At 43.5% G+C, this 20,323-nt stretch overlaps 1 protein-coding gene across 1 annotated transcript in view; it reads left to right on the top strand.

Annotated features, from left to right (window-relative positions):
- Nucleotides 1-20,323, top strand: part of ASPDH (aspartate dehydrogenase domain containing) — a 186,658-nt gene that overhangs the window by 45,506 nt on the left and 120,829 nt on the right. Inside the window, exon 2 of the mRNA XM_086930103.1 lies at nucleotides 3,265-3,336. Within this exon, the coding sequence (XP_086786229.1) occupies nucleotides 3,285-3,336 (52 nt within the window). The 5' untranslated portion in view covers nucleotides 3,265-3,284. The remainder of the gene's footprint in view (nucleotides 1-3,264; nucleotides 3,337-20,323) is intronic.

Below are 20,323 nucleotides of genomic sequence, written 5' to 3'. Positions count from 1 at the left end.
TCTGGCAATGATATATAAATGTAAATCAGGGTCTGTTATAATCTCTTTTATGAATGGAAATTAGGAAAGGGTTAAAAAGCAATCAAAGACAACATAGGACTCTCTCTAGTTCACTTGATGTATCTTTTACAAATGCCTGAAGCATGGGAATCGTCCTTCCCTTTGCCTCATGTCGAGGTAATAATGAACATATAAATGCATGCTGCTTTCTCTGCATTTGATATCAGAACATGCCAGACATTAAAGCACTATGATAACTTAGTAGAATCTTATATTAAAAGACGACTGTACTCATAACCTGAGGAGTACTTCTCATTAAATTTTAAACAGAACTATACTGGACTGATTAGAAGACCCATAGATTGCCCCTAGTGGTTGCATTGTTGGGAGTCATGGAAGGTGTTAGCGACAACATTGGCTAGTGGACTCCTCGGGTATAGGGGTGGCTTTGGCAAAGAGAGACATTGCTAAATGGTGGCGAGCGGCTTCCCATCTCTAATGGCTTCTTGGAGGCAGGTGATGGACTGGTGAGCCACGCAGGAGAGAGTGATCTACATATACCGGGGTTGCTCCAAGAAGCATGAGAAAATTTGAGGGAAATGGTTGACATGTCTTGGGATGCTTTGACAGGAAATGTCTTATATTGTGCAACATGTGGTTTCATTATCTGTCTGTTTAATTTTTTTAAAAAGACATTAACTACAGTTTGATTTGGCCAGTTTGGCACTAGAGGGAATTTCTTTTTTTTTTTAAACTGCTTCACATACATGCCACAGCAGGCCCTTCCAGTATGCACCGGAAACTCTGGCCCATATTCTATTGCAGCCTGCATAAAAAAGAAGGGACATTGTTAATTCCATCCTTCAGTCACTGGGGATTAGAACCTGTCCCAAGGCAGTGAAAAATGCTTTAACACTGAAGACATGCAGCTAGCCAATGGGTTCATATAGCCTTATAGCTCGACGAAGCGGGCTATACCGGCTATTAAAGGCCCGCTGCAGCGTTAAAGGCCAGAGCCGAAGGCAAGGGACTTTAACAAGGCAGCGGGACTTTAAAAGCCGGTATATCCCTGCTACAAAGGGATATAAGGCTATTAGAACATTCTGCCAAATAAACCAAAGCCTTCAGGGAGCGTGAGGGGATTGAAATCCCCTTTGGCTCCCTGAAGCCTTTGCTCACAGCCAGAGCTGTGAACAAAGAAACATTGGAATGTTGGAGCTCCGGGCTTATACCAGCCATTATAAGCCAAGAGCACTCCATTGTTTTCAATGGAGCTTCCAACGTTCCAATGTTCTAATAAAGTTTTTAAAAAGTCTGCCTTGGTGCTAGGAGTATAATCGCATCATATACTGAAGTCTAAGTCTACATGAATGTCCACTAAAGCGATAAGTCAGGCTGAGGCGCTGTGATTGAAATCCATCGGGAGAATTCAGTATCCAATTTGATATTATATATCTGTAATCTTAGTGTTCACTTTTATTATGATGTAATTTATTACCTCTAATCTGTTAGTTGAATGTTTTGCAAATGATTTTATGGATTTACATATTTTGATATTCATGCGTGTGCATTAACATATTTTTTAGTGGCTTTTATTAACAATCTAATAAAGCATTATTATTATTATTACTACTCATAATAATACAATTTTGATAAATATTACTATTATAATTAATATTGTTATTCTTAATAATTATGATAAAGTAATCGTATATTCTAAAATGCGTTTTTCTTTTGTAATATATTGTTGCAACAAAGTATGTTTAGGAAGACATATATAAAGAAAGTAAAGTGCAATGTGGAAAGGTGTGAGTTTTTGAGAGAGTTTTCTGCGTTTACAATGTTTATTTTCTCACACTGGGAGGGATTCATAGGTAGATGTTTGCATGAAGAGTGGGCCTGCAAGAGTGAGCTTGCCAGGCGTTCTGATTAATGCTCTGCGAGCAGCACTGACTTTGTGGAAGCATTTTCAGCACTGATTTTTTCATTTGTTTAGAGCATCTAAATAGCCTGCTAATCACCTAGGCATTGTGAATTATGGGAATTCATTTACAGTTAAAACCGTGTTTCTCTAAAATAGGAGCTTTAAAACACTGAAAAACAGATGTTGCCCCACTGCCATATTCAGATTTTTTCGTGGCCCAGTAGCTGCACTTTGCAGGGACAAGACTGATTTGCATGTGGCTGGGTACAAATAGGAATGGCACGGTGAGCATAAAAACGATGGGTTTAGGTGCGGATCTCTGTACTGGGGTGAATTTATGCCATTGTTCTGCCCTCTGTCCATCAATTGTTCTTTTTGCATTTGTCACCCCGAGTGGGAAGGGTTTGCCCAGACGTGGGTCCCGTGCTCTCCATGCCTCTGGAATCAAGCTATCCTGGCTGAAGAGGGGTGAAACCACAAAACCGTCCTAGGATGCTTGTTGTTAGTCCAGGGAGGACCTGGCCTGGCAGTTTAGGCTGGTCTGTTGATAACGCTTTTATTTCCCAAAAAACAAATTACTAAGAAATAATACATTTCTGAATTTAACTTATTTAGAGAAGGTGGGCATGAATTCTACAGGAGTTGACCCTTCAGCTCAATCTAGCGTTACAAAAATTGTCAGCTTTTCGCTTCAGTTTACATTTTGTCTGCTTTAGTTTTTAGGTAGCACTGAGGGGAATGAGGTTTTAGGACAATGAAACATACACAGTTCTTTATGAGTATCTACTGTGAATGTAGTCAGGTACAGCCACAATTGAAATATTGCAATTCATTGAAATAACTGTGGAGCATGATGCTGTGAGAAGATGCAACTGGCTGACCAAGCCATCTGCTGCTCATACCTATTTTTTTATGTGTAATAGGTTCACTTAGTATTTCTGGATTTACATGGTTGTAATAGCTTGTATACTTTTGAAAGTAGTTTTAAATTGCATAGTTTTGCTTCTTAGAAAGTTTATGGAAAAGTAGAACTACATGAACATTTGTGAAGGAATGGGGTCAGTGGTCTGCACAAATTAAATGTGCACCTTTTTTGACCATCACAACTTGAAAAGTTGTAACTCTTGATAGAAACGCTACATAATTGGTACTACGTATTTGCATTTTTGAGTGGTGAATTGACCACTCTTCTTGATCACTGCAAGACAAAACTCTGATGACGGTGTCGGCACTCGTTCATTCGCAAATGTCATGATTGTCCAAATCCAAAGGTGTATGTTTGAAAAAAAGAACCTATCACAGCTTCAATTGAACCAAGTCTTTTTGATCTGCTCCAACAGGGCTGGGAGCTGTCTATGCAATGTCGGGTCAAAAGAAGGTCAAGGTTGGAATCGTCGGATATGGACATCTGGGTAAGTTGTGTTAGTTAAATGTGCTAGTCTTCTAGGAGATTCCTTCAAATTGGCTTCTTGTAATAAAGCACATAAAACATTACTTTCCTATCTTGAATGTCTGTAATTGGAGTTTGTGTCTAGGAGCCCATACAGGGAGGGGCATCGAGCCCTACACACAGGGGCATTCGGTATCATAGTTGTGTTCTGCGACTCCTGTGTCAGAACCTTCCCAACATGGGCTTCCTTCCTCGCAGTTACTCTTAAATCATCCTAACTTAGAAGATCTGACTTTCATTTGACCATCAGTTTGGAAAACAAGAACAATTCTGCCTTAACCCTCTAGACTATTTATCCAGATAAAAGCTTTCATTTTCAAAAGTTATGTTTGACCAGGAATCCAACTGTGTAGGACCTTCACTGCATACATACGAGAGCAACGTTGCGTCCCTGTATTAGAGGTAGTGTTTAATTGATGCTGGCAGGTAGTTAGACCTGAGACTCATTTTAACCTAGACCTTGACTCAGACCAAGAAAAAGAAAGAAAAAACAGGGAGCCAAAACGAGGATAAGAATTACCAGAAAAATGACAGAGAGAAAGCAGGGATTGAAATGAATGTACCGCACTGACATAAAGAGGAAGGAAGTTTAGTGTGGCGGAAGATAAAGGCATGGTGTGAATCCAAGACTAAGCAGCCTGAGTCTTCAGCAACCCTGGCACCCGGCAGTGCCGGCAGTTGGCTCCTAAGAAAACGTATTCACTCCTGCACTCATATTTTGTTTACAAAGGAAGCTCTGCTTAGAACCCTGCGTAGTTGGACCTTCACCTGATAACCATTCATAAATGGAATTCTTAATCATGCACCCTTTCTGTGTTAATGCCCACTAAACAAAGGATGTCTGGTTTCAGCCTAAGAATCAAAGCAGCAACATTGCTGTTTTATATACCTTGACTTAGTCGTAGCTTTTTCACAGCAGAACTTCACATCCTAATACCTATTGACTCATAAATGGGGCCCACATTTCTGGGCGACTGATATGGGCTCTTCTCCCATTGCTTCCCCGTCGGTAAAAAGCTTCGGGGTCACCCTCAACACCGACCTGTCGCTTAACCTCTCCCCTGCTGATGACGGAACCGCTCCGTCATCAGCTACGGTTGGGCTGTGCTGATGACGGAGCGGTTCCGTCATGGCCCGGCCGCCGCGCCTGCGCGGCGCTGATTTCGCGCCTGCGCGGCAGTCTTAATGAGCGGGGCGGGTCATGACGGAACCGCTCCGTCACCAGCACAGCTCAACCGCGGCTGGTGACGGAGCGGTTCTGTCACCAGCATGCGGCCCCCGAGTGGCCGCCCCGTCCACTTAGCGCTACGGCAGAATAGCTGCCGCAGCGAAAGGGTTAAAGGACAGGTGGGAGCTGTTGTCTCCTCTAGCTTTTTCCAACTTCGGAAAATTAGAAAAATTGCACACCTAGTGACTCACACTGCACTCATATAGGTAGTGATAGCCCTGATACTCTCGCGCCTGGATTTTTCAAACGCCCTTTATCTTGGCCTGCCACTGGGTTTGTTAAAACGACTCCAGATGGTTCAAAATAAGGGGGAAAGACTCTTTTGGAAACAACCTAAATGGCAGTCAGCTAGACCGGGTATGTCAAAACTACACTGGCTACCGATGGCCCAAAGGGTTGCCTTTAAGACGGGTTGCATAGCTTTCAAGGCGTTGCATGGCAACAGCCCCAAATTTATAAGAAACATGATTGACAACTACAAACCCCAGCGTAACTTACGCTCTGCCCATCTCCACTTGGTAACTATTCCATCGTTCAAACGAAAAAAGCAAGGAGGAAGTTGTTTCTCCTACCTTGCCGCCACTTTCTGGAACTCCCTCAACCTTGTCACTTAGGAACTGTGACAATCTCTTGGTCTTCAGGAAGTCCCTGAAGACATGGCTGTTCGATCAAGCATACGCCTAGGGATTTGGTTACGTCTCTCTGCATCAGCGCCATTAAACCTGTGGGTGTACGTGCGATTTACAAACGGTTATTAACATAACATAACAAAATAACAGAACAAGCATTGGCATAGCCAATAGGTCTCGCTTTTGGGACCTTATAAGTATTTAGTTATGCAGCACAATATCCTTGGTGCAAGAAAATCAACTGTTGCATGGCTAAACACTTACAAGATCCCAAATGGGAGACCTATTGGCTATGTCAATACTTGTTTACCTTTGGTATTAGAATCGTCTTCTTTGGCACAAATTGTATATTTAAGCAAAAATCAGAAGCAGGCTAGGTAATCTGACATGTGCAATACTTTCAAACGAAGTACTCTGAGAATCCTGGGCATTATGACAGAATTAGAGGAGTTGACCAGATCTGTGTTCAAGATCAGTATGCAACAGAAAATGTAGCACGGATTTACATTGAAAGTTGCATCAAGTTAACATATGACCTCATTCATTTCACCTTTCTGTCCACTCCAACCATTCCCTCTACAGTCACTTACCAGCACCCAGTCATAGGTGAAATCATCTGTGATGGAAATGTATGCAGGGTGCCAGAACATAAAACCTGGAGCCCAGCCACATGCATCAATATACCAAAATATTTCTAAGTTAGTCTCAGGTTAGTGTGAAGATTTTCTCTGCAGGTGATGTGTTGTAGATTTTCACTTAGACTTGACAAACTTACTGTCACTGCCAAATTGTGCCTTCTTGTCAAGCGAGAGCAAAACTGCACTTGAAGTCGCTAATAATGGTTGGCAAAGAATACTGAATGTATCGATAAACTGAGCTCTGAGTGAGTTCGGCACATTTCTTATGTGAATATTGAAGCAACACTTAATGTTCATAGAGAAAAACGTCAAGAACTAATGACACAAGAGATAAATAGTACTTGCCGTCTGTTGTGCAGGGCTAAGAAACTGATGTCAGAGTAATTACAACAACCACACAACGCAGGCTGGCAAAAAGCAATGAAATATGAGACCGAACCAAATGAAACAAAAGCCAAAAGTACAGTGCATGTTTCTAGTAATACCCAAGACATGCAGAAGAAAAAGAAACAACAAAGGTGAAGAGGACTAGCCACTTATTGATAATCTTCTAGACTTTTGGCTCTTCACCGAAGGCTGTAAGGACCAGGGACAAAAATCAGAGGAGTTTAAGAGGATATTAATGAGCGGGAAAGGCTATTCTCTAAAATAGGGCCAGGTATGCAGAGAAGGTCTCTAGTCTTCATGTTTAGCAGCTCCAACATGACCGCTAATCAGATTCAGTATGGAAGTACCAACATAAAATCCTAACCATATGTCGATAATGATACAGCCAAAAACCAGGAAGAAAGGTCACAGGTGCACTTAAAGCCCTGTACTGCAACTCCAGTATAGAAAGGGTGCCCTGATTTCTTCGGCCCGGCTTGCTTGAATCCTGATGGTGCAGTGAGCAAGGGTAGCTTGTTTCCTTCCCAGTATAAGAATTGGCTTGGTAGTTTGGTCTGCCCTGTTCCCATGATGCACTGGGCCAGGGACAGACTAATTTGCATGTAGCCAGGTTCTGAGCTGGGATGGTGCAGTGAGCTAAAAAACGGTGATGGATCAAGCCTTGATCTGTTGACTGGGTAGGAGTGTTCTGCTTAATTCAGATACTCTGTCCATCACCACCCCCTTTTCTGAATCCTCCCCTTATTGGCTGGAAGTCTTGTTTACATCCGAGAATCTATGAACCAAGACACCCCTATTTACTCTCTAGTTCACAAAGAAATTCAGTAGCATTACAACTCACCCTGACTTGAATGCGCGTCTCTGGTATGCTTTCATATACCTTCCTGTAGTAAATGACCCACCAACATGTAGGAACAGGAGCGAAACGCACATCTCACGGGTTAGGCACATGCTTTTCATAATGTTTTTAACATTTTATGATACCTACACATAAATTAGATCACAAAGCACAATACAAGGAACTAATAAAGACCACAATGTTTTTAAGAATGAGTCGGTATGATGGATTTGGTCAAACCTCGACTGACTGCGATTCATAGTTCAGCCTCTATATTGAGGTATGTATGGGTTAAAATAAGAAGTATCATTACTCGCATATCGGCACTGCTTCATAAAAGGAGGTGTAAAGGTTCACAAATGACTAAATTACTCCCCTTCCTCTCTTCAGAAGCACTTTGAGAATGGATATAGTATGAGCGCCCCCACACCCGCTTAAAACCAATGTTGTCAGATAAGGTCCGGTGGAAAAGTCTGCAAGCACTTCACCAGTTTCATCCCAATTTGGGAAAGTCTGTGATTAAAATGCCATCAGTGATTTATAGTCGAGACCAAGTTATAGCCAGCAGGAAAATTCCGTAATAGAAAAATAAATCTTGATTGGTGCTACTGATGCACCTCTTGGGGAGAGAGAAACCAGCAAACACATAACATGTGGTCGGGATTGAGAGCATTTACTATGGCGCTGTTCGATAGTGCAAAAAATGACAAGCCTAGACTTAGAGGAAAAACCAAAGGAAGTCTGCAGTTTTGCAAGGAATTCCGGAGACGAATTTAACCGTTCGAACACATTTGGCAACCTAGTGCCTCGGAAAGCCAGAGGGACTGCATGAAAAAAACAAGTGGGAGGGGTGGGGGAGTGCGGCCGAGAGCATGGACACACAGCGTTTACCTTGCGGGAGCAAACGCAATAATTGCTAACACATTGCCCCGCTCGCTCCCACAGGGGAATCGCCAAACGTGCACGTGTTGCCATTCAAAGCAAAGCAATGCATGCACGTTTTTGCCCTCAAGGTCTCCTCCATTGCAGTGTATGCACGCTGCATAGGCGAGACCCAAAAAGAACCAATAAAATTCACATAATATGAATTGGGTTGCCCACAGGACGTACGTGATTTACTGGAGGAGCCATGTGGACAGAGGCCACTTGAAGCTATCAGATGGCCCTCCAGAAATAGATTTTCTGCTTTTGAATCTTGGAAACTTGGTCTTCCTGTTTCAGAGGATCCATACCATAGGCCCAGTGGTTCAATCTTACACATTCAACCAGGGTCTTCTTTGCTAATGAACCTAGAAGTATAGACTTATTTTCAAAGCACTTTACAAGCAGGAATTACTGCTCAGAGTCGTATACACAGGGTTCCCCTCGATAGATACACAGTAAAAGCTTGCAAGGTAATCGACAAAAGACCTCATTCACACTTTTTGTTAACTTCATAGTAGTATTCATATACACAGGGTTCTCCTGGATAGGAGCACAGTAGAAGCTTGTAACGTTATACTGCACAATGCAATTATATTCTTGTAATTTGGCTGCCAAAGAAGCCAAGCCAACCATACTGTCAGAGTCCTGCCCCCACTTTCAGATAGCATACTCACCGGGGGCATAAGGTCAGTCTTTAACTTAAATTGTGTTCCCCACAAGAATTGTCTAAAATTTTGTACTGCCCAGGTGCATACTAAAACTCTTTTTCGAACACAGCGTACGTTTTTTCAGGAGGTCTTAGTTTTGTGATGCAAATGATAAGACCCATTGTTTGCTCTTATTTCTCTACATCAAAACCCCAACTAATCCCATGCTAATCGCATCCACAGTCACCACACATTCCGAGACTAAATACTGTGTAAAACAGGATGCTCTCATGATTTCGTCTTTTAACAACGTAAACTCTCTCTGTTGACTTTCTCCCCATCCAAATTTCAAGTTTTTCCATAACAAACACCTGAAGAGATCAACTTGTGTAGCATAATCTGGTACAAATTCGGCATAAAACTCTGTTATACCCCGAAACAATAATAATTGGTCCTTAGAGATAGGTGGAGGAGCATGTACAATAGTTTCTACATTGTTCCGTTTTGGTTTTATGATTTGATTTGATTAATAAATTTGTATAGCGCACAAATGCCCAGGGGCGTCTTGGTACTTGAATCGGTAGGACAGAGTGATGCTGGACTGGAATACTTGCTGAATCAGTTGGAGAAGAGCCAGGTTTTCAGTGCTCTGCTAAAAGACATAAGTGATGTGCTGCTCTTTATCGAAATTGGAAGAAGGTTCCAAGTTTTAACTGTCCCTGATAGTAAACTTCTCCCACCCCAGCAGACCTGCTTGAACGTGGGTGTTTGTAGAAGCTTTGAATGAGCTGATGTCAAACTACTGGCTGGCACATACCATTTCAGGTGTGTCCTCAGAAACTGTTGCCCTATACCATGCAGAGCTTTAAAGGCCGAGCATTGTGATTTAAATTTAATCTAATTTAATTTATACCACTTTGAGAAATTTTATGGTGTAAATAGTCAAATTTTCCTTACAAAAATTCAATTTAGAAACTTGTACAGTCAAACATCAATTGGAGCTTTTCAATACCACACATAATTTTTTTTTCATTTAATAGTATTTTATTGATTTTATATTGAAAGACATTAGCATTTCTGTTACAGGATTAGCTATACGTGGCTTGTATGACAGTGTATGACAGTGTTTACAATGGCTTCAACACATGTGCTTGGCTAACCCTACCTGCCCCCACCACATTTTCAACAGAGCCACCAACACCATTGCACCCACCCTTCGCCACACCATCAACTGTTCCCAGGCGACCGTGTCCTTCCCCGATGACTGGAAACACGCCGAGGTCAACCCACTCCTGAAGAAGCCCTCGGTGGACCCCACCGACCTCAAAAACTACAGACCCATCTCCCTGCTCCCATTCCCAGCGAAAGTCATCGAGAAAGCCATCAACAGCCAACTCGCCACTTCATCAAAGAGCACAACATCCTCGACTCCTCCCAATCTGGCTCAGAAAAAAAACACAGCACAGAAACCGCCCTCCTCACCGCAACAGATGATATCTGCTGCCTCCTGGACAGAGGAGAAAGAGTAGCCCTCATCCTCCTCGCCCTACAGTCTTCCACCGCACCCTAACACGCAGACTCCACAACACAGGAATCTGGGACAAGGCCCTCGACTGGATCCACTCTTTCCTCTCTGGCAGATCACAGCAGCTCAGACTCCCTCCTTTCCTCTCGGACCCTACAACAACCCCAAGCGGAGTCCCCCAGGGGTCCTCTCTCAGCCCCACGCACTTCAATGTCTACATGGCTCAGCTCGCCCCATCGTCAAACCCACAGACTCAACATTGTTTCATACGCAGATGACACTCAACTCCTCCTCTCCCTATCTAACTAACCCAACACAGCCAAACACAACTTTCAAGTTGGGATGGAAGCTGTCGCCAAATGGATGAAAAGCAGCTGCCTAGAACTCAACACTGAAAAAACGGAAGTACTCATAGTGGGCCCTCACCCCGATGCCTTGAACGACACTTGGGGGCCTTGCGCCCACGGAAGCCCACTCATCCCCACAGACCACGCACGCAACCTTGGAATCATCCTGGACTCCGAGCTCAAAATGGACCCCCTCGAGCACAGAAAGACCGTCACTCACACCATCATCACCAGCAGACTCGACTACGGCAACACACCCTAGGCCGGAATAAACAAAAACCTGACCCACAAGCTACAAAACATCCAGAACACCGCCGCAAGACTGGTCCTCAACCTGCCAAGACACTGCCATGTGGCCCAGCACCTGCGCACACTCCACTGGCTCCCCATCGAGACTAGAATCACCTTCAAGATCCTCATCCACGCACACAAAGCCCTCCACAACACTGGACCAGCATACCTGAACAGCTGAATCAAATTCCACGCACCCCAAAGGACACTACGATCAGCCCAGCTCTCCTGCTCTCCTACGCCATGGTCCTCCGCACCAGAAAGACCAGATCAAAAGGTCGCTTCTTCTCCTTCCTCACGGCCAGAGCTGGAACGCCTTACCACTCCACCTCAGACAGACAACATGTAATGTAATGTAAACTTAATTTCTAAAACACAACTTATGCCTGGGGGTGTCTTGGCGCTGTGGTTTTCTAAGCAAAAAGAGCAGCTGAGCAAAACAGTGAACTGGGGCGAGAAGGTTTTATCTATCCTATGTGAAAAGCCACGTCTTTAGTGTTCACAAGAAACCTCAAAACTTGGCTCTTCGACAGTCCCCCTCCTTGGTAGACTGGAACCTGCACCTCCCCTCCTCCCCAGTGCCTTAAGACCCTTACAGGTGAGTAGTCGCGCTTAACCAACACGTTAAATATCATTTTCCTCTTAGGTCTTTCAAAACACCAAAATAGCATCTTGAAATGCTACAGCACCCTTAATACCCTTAAGAGTGTGTTTCATTCATTTTGAAAAACCAATACAAAACTAGCAAAACCAAAAGGCTTTCACAAATACGCCCACATGATTCTGGCCGCCCATGGACCGCCACACTGGTAATCGGGCCCATAGTCATAACTCACTAACTCTTTGATAGAGATCACTACTGGAGGCAACCATGGTGAAGACACATTTGCTTCAAATAATACATTTTTTTTTAATACAAAACTTCCAATATTATTTTCAATTTCTCCCAATAGATCAAGGGCCCCTTTCTTACCTTATGCTTGACTGGAAATACTCCATCTATGCAAATTATTTTGTGTTTACATCCCACCCTCCCCAAATTTTGCTACCTTTTCACAAAAAAATATCAGTGTGTAATGACTTTAACTCAATTACAAAACGTGAGCCATACATATCCAGCATCACTACATACACATTGGGAGATGCATTCAGGTCAAGCTTTATACCCAGTTCCTGCTAATGTGGCCAACTCAAGATAGAATCCCCCTTTTTTGCCACATACATTTTTGCTCTAGTTGTTCTCCCATTAACCTCCAAATCAGCCAGAAAATATCCTTCCATCTCAGTTTCATGTGCCAAGTAACCACTTGGTTGAACATCAGGAGCCAACAGTATATTCCTCCCCATAACTCGCAAAACACAGATGTTCTAATAGTGGTATTATGCACATGAATCTATCATCACAGAAATTTCCTTTCCATACGTTTTTCAAATGCATTTAGGAAACCCTATACACTTTTGTCGGTCACATGAATAATTTAATTAATATTTCCAACTTCTTCCCAGCATTCCTCACTAGTTAACCAACTGACTTTTTTGATCAAATGGGCTTTGCAGACCCTGGAAAACTGTCTCCTTTTTTTACAATTCAAGCATATTTTATCCACCGCTGGACAACCTTTGAATTCTATGTCAGGACAGGGGGCTCCGATTATGCTTTCTCATTTCTTTTAATAGAAATGCTCAGCAGCCAATTAGAAAACAGTAAATAAAAAACAAACCACAATACCCATGAACACCAGGGTATCACATGACCAACTATAGAGACACTAGTATAAAAGGTCATCCAGAGAATACCAAATACTCTTTCTTTGCTTCTCCGCAGCCAGTTAAGTGCATTTTTTCATTCTTATTGCTTTACCTGCTATTTGATTGCCTTATTATGCCTTTTGAGCTTGTTACTGCTGGCGCTTCTGCTCGCGCTTTGTGCGTGCATTATCGCTGTTTTCTGCTGCCCCTGTACGGCGTTTTTTCATTGCCGCTTCACTGCTTTGTTCCCTTGTTGCCACTCGCCGCTTTTTGTTGTTTTCGGCGTTGCGGGGAGCATGTGGACACCTCCCCGGTTCGGGCACTTTGCGCCCGCACCTTACTTGTTGTGTGGAGCGGGAGACTGGGGCTAGGGGATTCGCGCGCGGTGCGCGAGAGCTCCTCTTTACTTGATAACAGGCAGCCGTTACCGCACATGCGTGGCAGACATTTTGTTTGTTTTTCTCCGTGATTTCACGGAGTTTGACAGGAAGAGAAGCGTCTTTGGTGTCATTTGCCCACTGCCTGTTGTATCTTGGCCCCATTTACGCCCATTTGCCTAAATACAGCTTTGGGCTGATAAATCTTCATAGGCTTTGCCTAGAGTGACTATTTTTTGGAGCAAGCCCTCCCTCCACATTTGACTGTTTGCAGTTTTCCACAGGTTCTGCCTGTACTGCTGGCTTGGTGTGGGGTTTGTTCACTCCCCCTGCATTGTGCCTTTGGCCACCTTTGGATTTTGTCATCTCTTTGGGCATTATTATAACACTTTGTGTGAATATGGCAGATTATTATGAAGATGATGACTACTACTTGTTCGGCGATTACTCCCTTGAAACGTCATTTGTCTTAATATGCAAAACAGGAAGGCTGGTTGCCGTCTTCTCGTGCTTCCTCTAAGTCTCCTGTTAACCCTCATAAGTCAGATTTTCAGAAGCTTGCAAAAGCTTTGTCCTCTGAACAGTCTTCCACAAAGATGTCTGTAGGGGCTTCTACTTCCTAGGTTCAGCTCACAGATACTGATGACACTCATTCCTCTTCATCGTCTGATCAGGATGATCCTCTACCACAGAAGAAAGCTCGTAAGGAGCATTATGTTAATGCTCCCACGCATCCTCCTCTTCTCACTTTTGAGCCTTCTGATATCATTCATCCGAACTGGTCTTCTTGGCTTCCGTCCCCTGCTGTGGCGAAATATTTTCAGGCACATATTCGCCAGCCCTTTGAGAAGGATGTCAGGGCTCGCCTTAGGTCTGAGTGTCCGCATCCTGATTTGGCTGACAATTTGGCTGACACTCCGGAGGTGGACCCTACGATGGCCACGTATCTTAAGAAATATGCCAAGGACCCAAAGAAGGGTATTGACAGGGCTTGGCGTTCCTGCCAAGATAAAATGCTGGATTTACTGGGCCCTCTTACTAAGATCTTGGACCTAGGTTTTCAGGCCAAGGAATCTTCTGCTCTTGTTGATCCTGACGAGTTGATTGAGTGGTCCCAACGGGCTATTTGTCAATTGGGTAATGCCAATTGTGCGATTTCTTGTGAGCGACGCCGCTCCATTCTTCTCAAATTGGATCCTAAATTGACGGAGCTGTCCTCCGAGTCTGGTCCGCTGGCTCAGGGCCTGCTCTTTGGCCAACCTTTCCTGAAGAAACTGACAAAGTTCGTAGCCACTTTTAGTGGACTGGATAAGGCTCAGGCCTCCCTCCGAAGGTCCTTTCACCCGGTTTTTGCCAGGGCCGGACGTCAAAGGGGAAAATCGTTCAGCCGCGGCTATAACCAGAATTCCCAGCGGGGATTCCAGTCCCAAAGAGGTGGAGGACAGGATTTCGGTTACAATAACCGCTCCAATTTCTATCCCTCTATCAAAGGGAGAGGTCAATTTAAGAAAGGAAGTTTCGGCGGAAATCAAGGAGGGCATCAGGATTCCAACACTTCAGGTGAGGTTGATTCCGGCTTCGGAAGTGGCTTCGGGGGGAAGGATTCAGTATTTTCTACAAAATTGGCGTCTGATCTCCAACGATGCATGGGTGTTGGAGGCTGTTCGGGGTTACAAGATAGAATTCTACCATCCTCAGTCTCAGTCCCTCCCTCCTACACCGAGTTTTCTCCCTTCAGATCAAGAATTCATTTTAGTGGAGATCGATTCCCTTCTGAAAAAAGGGGCGATTCTTAGGACTTCACGCCATCCCAAGGGTTTTGTGAGCACGGTTTTTCTGGTCCAGAAAAAAGGGGGCGTTTCCCAGTTGGTCCTGAATCTCAAAGAGTTCAACTAAGGGGTGGTTTATCGCCACTTCAAAATGGAAGGCATTCATCTTTTACGGGATTTTCTTCGAGAAGGAGATTGGATGATCCGTCTCGATCTAAAAGACACATATTTGCCCATCATGATTTACGGTCCACATCATCGGTTTCTGTAATTCCAGTGGCAGGGGAATTGGTTTGAGTACAAAGTTCTCCCGTTCGGCCTCTCGTCGGCACCTTGGTGCTTCACGAAACTTCTGAGGCCCGTCGTGGAATCCTTGCGTGCTCAGGGAGTATGTCTGATTATCTATCTGGATGACATCCACATTATGGCGGATTGTCCTCAAAAGCTGATGACGCATTTGGAGTGGTCCATCACTCTCTTGCAATCTCTGGGTTTTCTGGTGAATCCTCAAAAAACTATTTTTCTCCTTCTCAGGTGATCGACTTCCTAGGCTTCCAGATCAAATCCCTCTCCTGCCAACTCCTCTTGCCCAATCAGATTTGTTCCATCAAGAGGGAGTTGAATTTGGTTTTATCCAAACAGAATGTGTTGTTGAGGTCTATAGCACAGGTTGTCGGCCTGTTGGCTTTCTCGATTCAGGTGATTTTTCCGGGTCCCCTCCATTACCAGGCGCTTCAACGTTTGAAGATTCGACATCTCCAGAAAGGCCTTCGCTATTCAGATCTGGTCCCTCTTTCAGAGGAAGCGAGGTGGGAGATGCTATGGTAGTTGGACCACATGGAAGCCTGGAATGGGCGACCCCTGTTCGGATCATCCCTGGAGGTGGTGATAGAATCCGATGCCAGCCTGGGGCGCTGGGAGCACATTGCGGTCTGTTGTCGATGGGAGGTCGGTGCTCTCGGGAGGAGTTAATTCTTCACATAAATTGCCTGGAGTTACTAGCGGGATCTTTTGCGATCCATTGTTGTCTCCACGTCATACCAATTATTACATACTCCTCCGCATGGACAATGTTTCAGCGGTTCGGTATGTCAACAAGTTGGGCGGAACGAAGTCCAAGATTTTGGCGGAACTAGCCAAGGACTTTTGTCATTTTTTCCTACAGAGGAAGATCACTGTTATTGCAGAGTATCTCCCCGGCCGCAACAATCTGATTGCGGATTGGAACTCGCGACATCTTCAGGATTTCAGCGATTGGAGGCTTCATCCTTGCATGTTCTGTTCTCTATCCCGTGTTTGGGGCCAGTGTCAGATCGACCTGTTTGCGTCTCGTCTCAACGCCAGGCTTCCCCTATTTTATAGCTGGAGACCAGACCCGGAAGCCCTGGCAACGGATGCATTTCTGCAGACCTGGCCATCGCTCCTATGTTATGCCTTTCACCCGTTTATGAAGATTCCCAGGGTTCTGGCACGCACAAAGCATTATCAGTCGGAGTTAATTCTGATCACTCCTCTGTGGAGGGCTCAAGCTTGGTTTCCAGTTTTCCTAGAAATGTGTTGTGCAGTGCCGCTCCTTCTTCCCCTGCATTGAAACCTCTTGCTGGACCCTCTTGGGAATCCACATCCCCTGATTGAGTCCGGCCACCTTCTCCTAGTATTTCGGAGACCGCTGGCAAGTCCCAGGCCTTTCGCGAGACGCTTCCAGATTTATCAGCGTGGCTTGGTCACCCAACACTCACAAACGTTATGCAGGGTCTTGGAAACGATGGTGTGATTGATGTGCTTAACGGGAGGTGGATCCCTCTTCAGCAGATTTCTCTCTGATCGTTAATTTTCTGGCTTCCATCGCTCCCTCCGGTTTTGCTTATCGAACGGTTAATAATTTCCATTTAGCAATTTCGGTAGGTCATTTCCATATTGATGACAAGCCTGCGGGTGAACATCCTATGATTTCCAAATTGCTTAAGGGTATTCGCCGAAGTGAAACCACCTTGTCCGAAATACGTGGCCCTGTGGGATGTTTCCCTTGTTTTGCGTTTCTTGGAGGCCTGGCCTTCCAATTCTCTGTTGTCCCGCAAACAACTTTCAGCTAAACTGACTATGCTGTTATGTCTTGTTTCGTGCAAACACGTGTCTGATGTTCGTGTACTGGACCTGGCAGGTCGCAGTTTCACGCCTGAGAGTGCTACTTTTGTTATCTCCAAACGCACAAAATGTAACACTGCTTCTGTTACCTAACAATCTTTTCCCAACAATCCCAAACTTTGTGTTGTTCAATAGGTCAAGGATTATGAGGCGAGTACTGCTCCTTTTCATCAGGATATGCGAGGTCAATTGTTAATTGCTCTACAGAGCCCTTTCGGTCTGTCACCCCAGCTACGCTGGACCGTTGGGTCAGATGGCTCATGACTGAGGCTGGTATTGATGTCTCTATCTTTGGTGCACATTCCGCACGGGAGCTACGGCTTCTAAAGCTTTTTCCATGAGAGTGACTTTAATGGACATCTTGAAGGTCGCTGATTGGTTGTCCGATTCTGTGTTTAAGACCTTTTATTATAAGCCAATTGTGCATATTGCTTCTGTTGTGGTGGATCAGCTTTGAACAAGCATAATCGGAGCCTCCTGTCCTGACATAGAATTCAAAATTTGAGAACATACGTGACAAGAATTTTCAATTCTATTAAGGACAAGGAGGCGATGATTATCCCACCCATCTTTCTTGCATTTTGCATGTGTTACCTTGTTATGGAATATTGCTAATTGCATATGGTATTTTGTTTATTGCTTCCTTGTTTTCTCCCCCCCCCCCTATTTCTTGATCTTTTATGCACTGGATGTGTATTACGGCTCTATATCTCTTTTCAGGATCTGACCCGAAATAGAGGTTTATGTTCAGCTTGGCTTATCCTGCCTGTCGGTTATCTTCTGTTTCCAGTAGTCTACGGCTGAAAGTATGCATTTTCTTCTTCATCATGGACTTTTGATGCCGCTGGTTTCTTCCTTTCCTTATGTTCATCATTTTTGGACTGCCTGTTTTCATTTTGACCTGTTTTCATCGCCAAAGAAAGAGGATTTGGTATTCTCTGGATGACCTTTTATACTACTGTCTCTATGGTTGGTCATGTGATACCCTGGTGTTCATGGGTATTGTAGTTTGTTTTTTATTTACTGTTTTCTAATTGGCTGCTGAGCATTTCTATTAAAATAAATGAGAAAGCATAATCCTCGCCTCCTTGTCCTTAATAGAATTGAAAATTCTTGTCACGTATGTTCGCAAATTTTGAATTGTCCTACGTGATATTTACTTCCACATCTGACACACACTGGACTTGTCTTCCTCTCAAAGGCTCTATTGTCAGAACGCTTCCTATGTTTGACATTGGAATTACTCCTCATAACATTAACCTCATTGCTCATGCCACTCAGTTTGATGGAATGTCCTCTGATTTCACTTACAAATTTCTCACAATACTCTATACCTATAGCAATACCAATAATGGCATTTAAAGTTGTTTCAGCACCTGCCCATACTCTTTCTTGAATCTTCTTGCTTTTTGTTTTCATCATTTTTTGGTTCCATAGAACCTGGTCAAAACTAATAGTTTCAAACTCACCAAATCTGGTTAATTCACTTAAAGCTGAAATGTAATCCTCATTGGATTAATCATTCTTTTGAGCATGTAAATAAAACTTGAATATTTCAATCACCGTACTTATTTTGCTTTCCAAATCTAATTCTCATTTTCATTATTTCCTGCTCAAAAACAAACAAATCACCATATCCAAAAGGGGTAGATTGTTGAACTCCTCTAATCTCATATCCCTAAAGCGGTGTTTAAGTAATGCCAACAACTTCTGCGCTGAGCATTCCTTCTCTTCCAAAACATCCACATAATCTAAAAAAACACGGACACCGAAGCTCCCATTTCATTGGCGGTTCACCTACTGTTTGTAAAAAGGCAGTTAATTCCACTAGGGCAAGGAGAAAAATACTTCAAATTACATTAATTCCATCTGAAAAAGTAAAAAAAATCTCTTGAACATACTCTATTTCCAATACAATCCATGTTTGCTGATACTAAATTCCCCGATTCAAGATGACTGCCGTTGATAAGGAAACATTTAGACAGAAGAGATTGAACAGCTGGGCTGGCTGGTTACTAGATCCCCAAACCAAAATGGCCACCAATTATGACTACATTTCAAATAGCATAAGATGGCCACCAGGTCTCAAAAACAGCCCAAATTAAAATGGCCACTCTCAATTGGTATTCTTTCCCAAGAATTAATATAGCAACATTACCAGGTAACACTGATCGATGGTATGCTTGCCAAAGAGTTAAAATGGCCTTTCACACACAAACGCATGCATCGCAAGTCCCCTGTATACCACGTTTCTCATGATGCAGTGGGCCGCATCAGATAACAACGACTATCATGCATCACTTGTAGAACACGCAATTGTCAAAGCAGCGAATCCCACCAGATCGGTTCTCTTATAAACACAGTGCTTCCTCCCAAAAGAACGTAACCCATTGAAGTTCCAAGAAATGCATATACCAATACATATATAACAGATAATGATTTTCTCTTCTGAACGCTATTAAAACCTACTTATTTTAGCTAATATATGTAGTCCTTTGGAATGTACAGTAGAATTAATGAATTGGCTTCATAACTTTGAGTAATACACTTTGGCAAACCCCCTCCAAGCCCTCTTGGAAAAGGTGGAACTCTCTCACTAGCCCCCTCCCTAGTGCAATATATGGCTGAAACTGAAACAACTTCCAGGGCTGCTTTCAGCTATCTACCCAGTCATCTGGCAACCCGGCGCCTCCGAGCACTGTAAATGGAGACACCTTGTCTCTAAGCATGCCCTGCACTGTAAATATTTCATACTAGGCAACCCTTGAGCCATCAACTCCAACAAACGTGGAAAGAGCACTGGCAGAGCCTTGCCACTCTCTTCATATGTTACAAGTTGCACGGGCCCGAGGGGTTTAAGCCCCAGCAATAATTCATGCTTGGGGGCTCGACGTGTAGGCCCAGAATAACAAAGTGTCAGGTGCCCTTTCACTTTGTTAATCCTTGCCTGAGTAGTTCGAGGTTGAAGGGGAAGTTCTATATTACAATATAGTAACAATGTAACAATGAAGAAAGCCTTAAGGAAGCCATTTTAACTGGAGTGTGAAGATTTTAGATGGATGAGTACACATGCCTGCAACATAAAGGCAGATCTCTCCCTCTTCAGAGTCTCGAAACAAAAGCATTAACCCTTTAAGGAATATGCTAAAAAATTGTACTAAATGAAAAGGCCCTTTTAATGATACCATGCAAGCTTCTGCATCTGTTAAATTATTCTTGTCACATGTTTGTGTTTGCTAATATTTATTTTGTTGACTCATTTTGTATACCTTTCAAGCTGTCCGAATGCCACTTTACAGCACTAGTAAAAGCATAACATGATCACAAACCTGCCATATCCCTCAACAGAAAACTGCACTTAAATCATATTTTCAACGATGTATCAGAAAGAAATGCTTTTATTATGATATCACTGATATTATCTTGAAAAGTTCCAAATACGTTAGAATAAGATT

The sequence above is a fragment of the Lissotriton vulgaris genome, chromosome 7, assembly GCF_964263255.1.
Source record: "Lissotriton vulgaris chromosome 7, aLisVul1.2, whole genome shotgun sequence".
Lineage (NCBI taxonomy): Eukaryota > Metazoa > Chordata > Amphibia > Caudata > Salamandridae > Lissotriton > Lissotriton vulgaris.
This window is presented reverse-complemented; position numbering and strand designations above follow the sequence as displayed.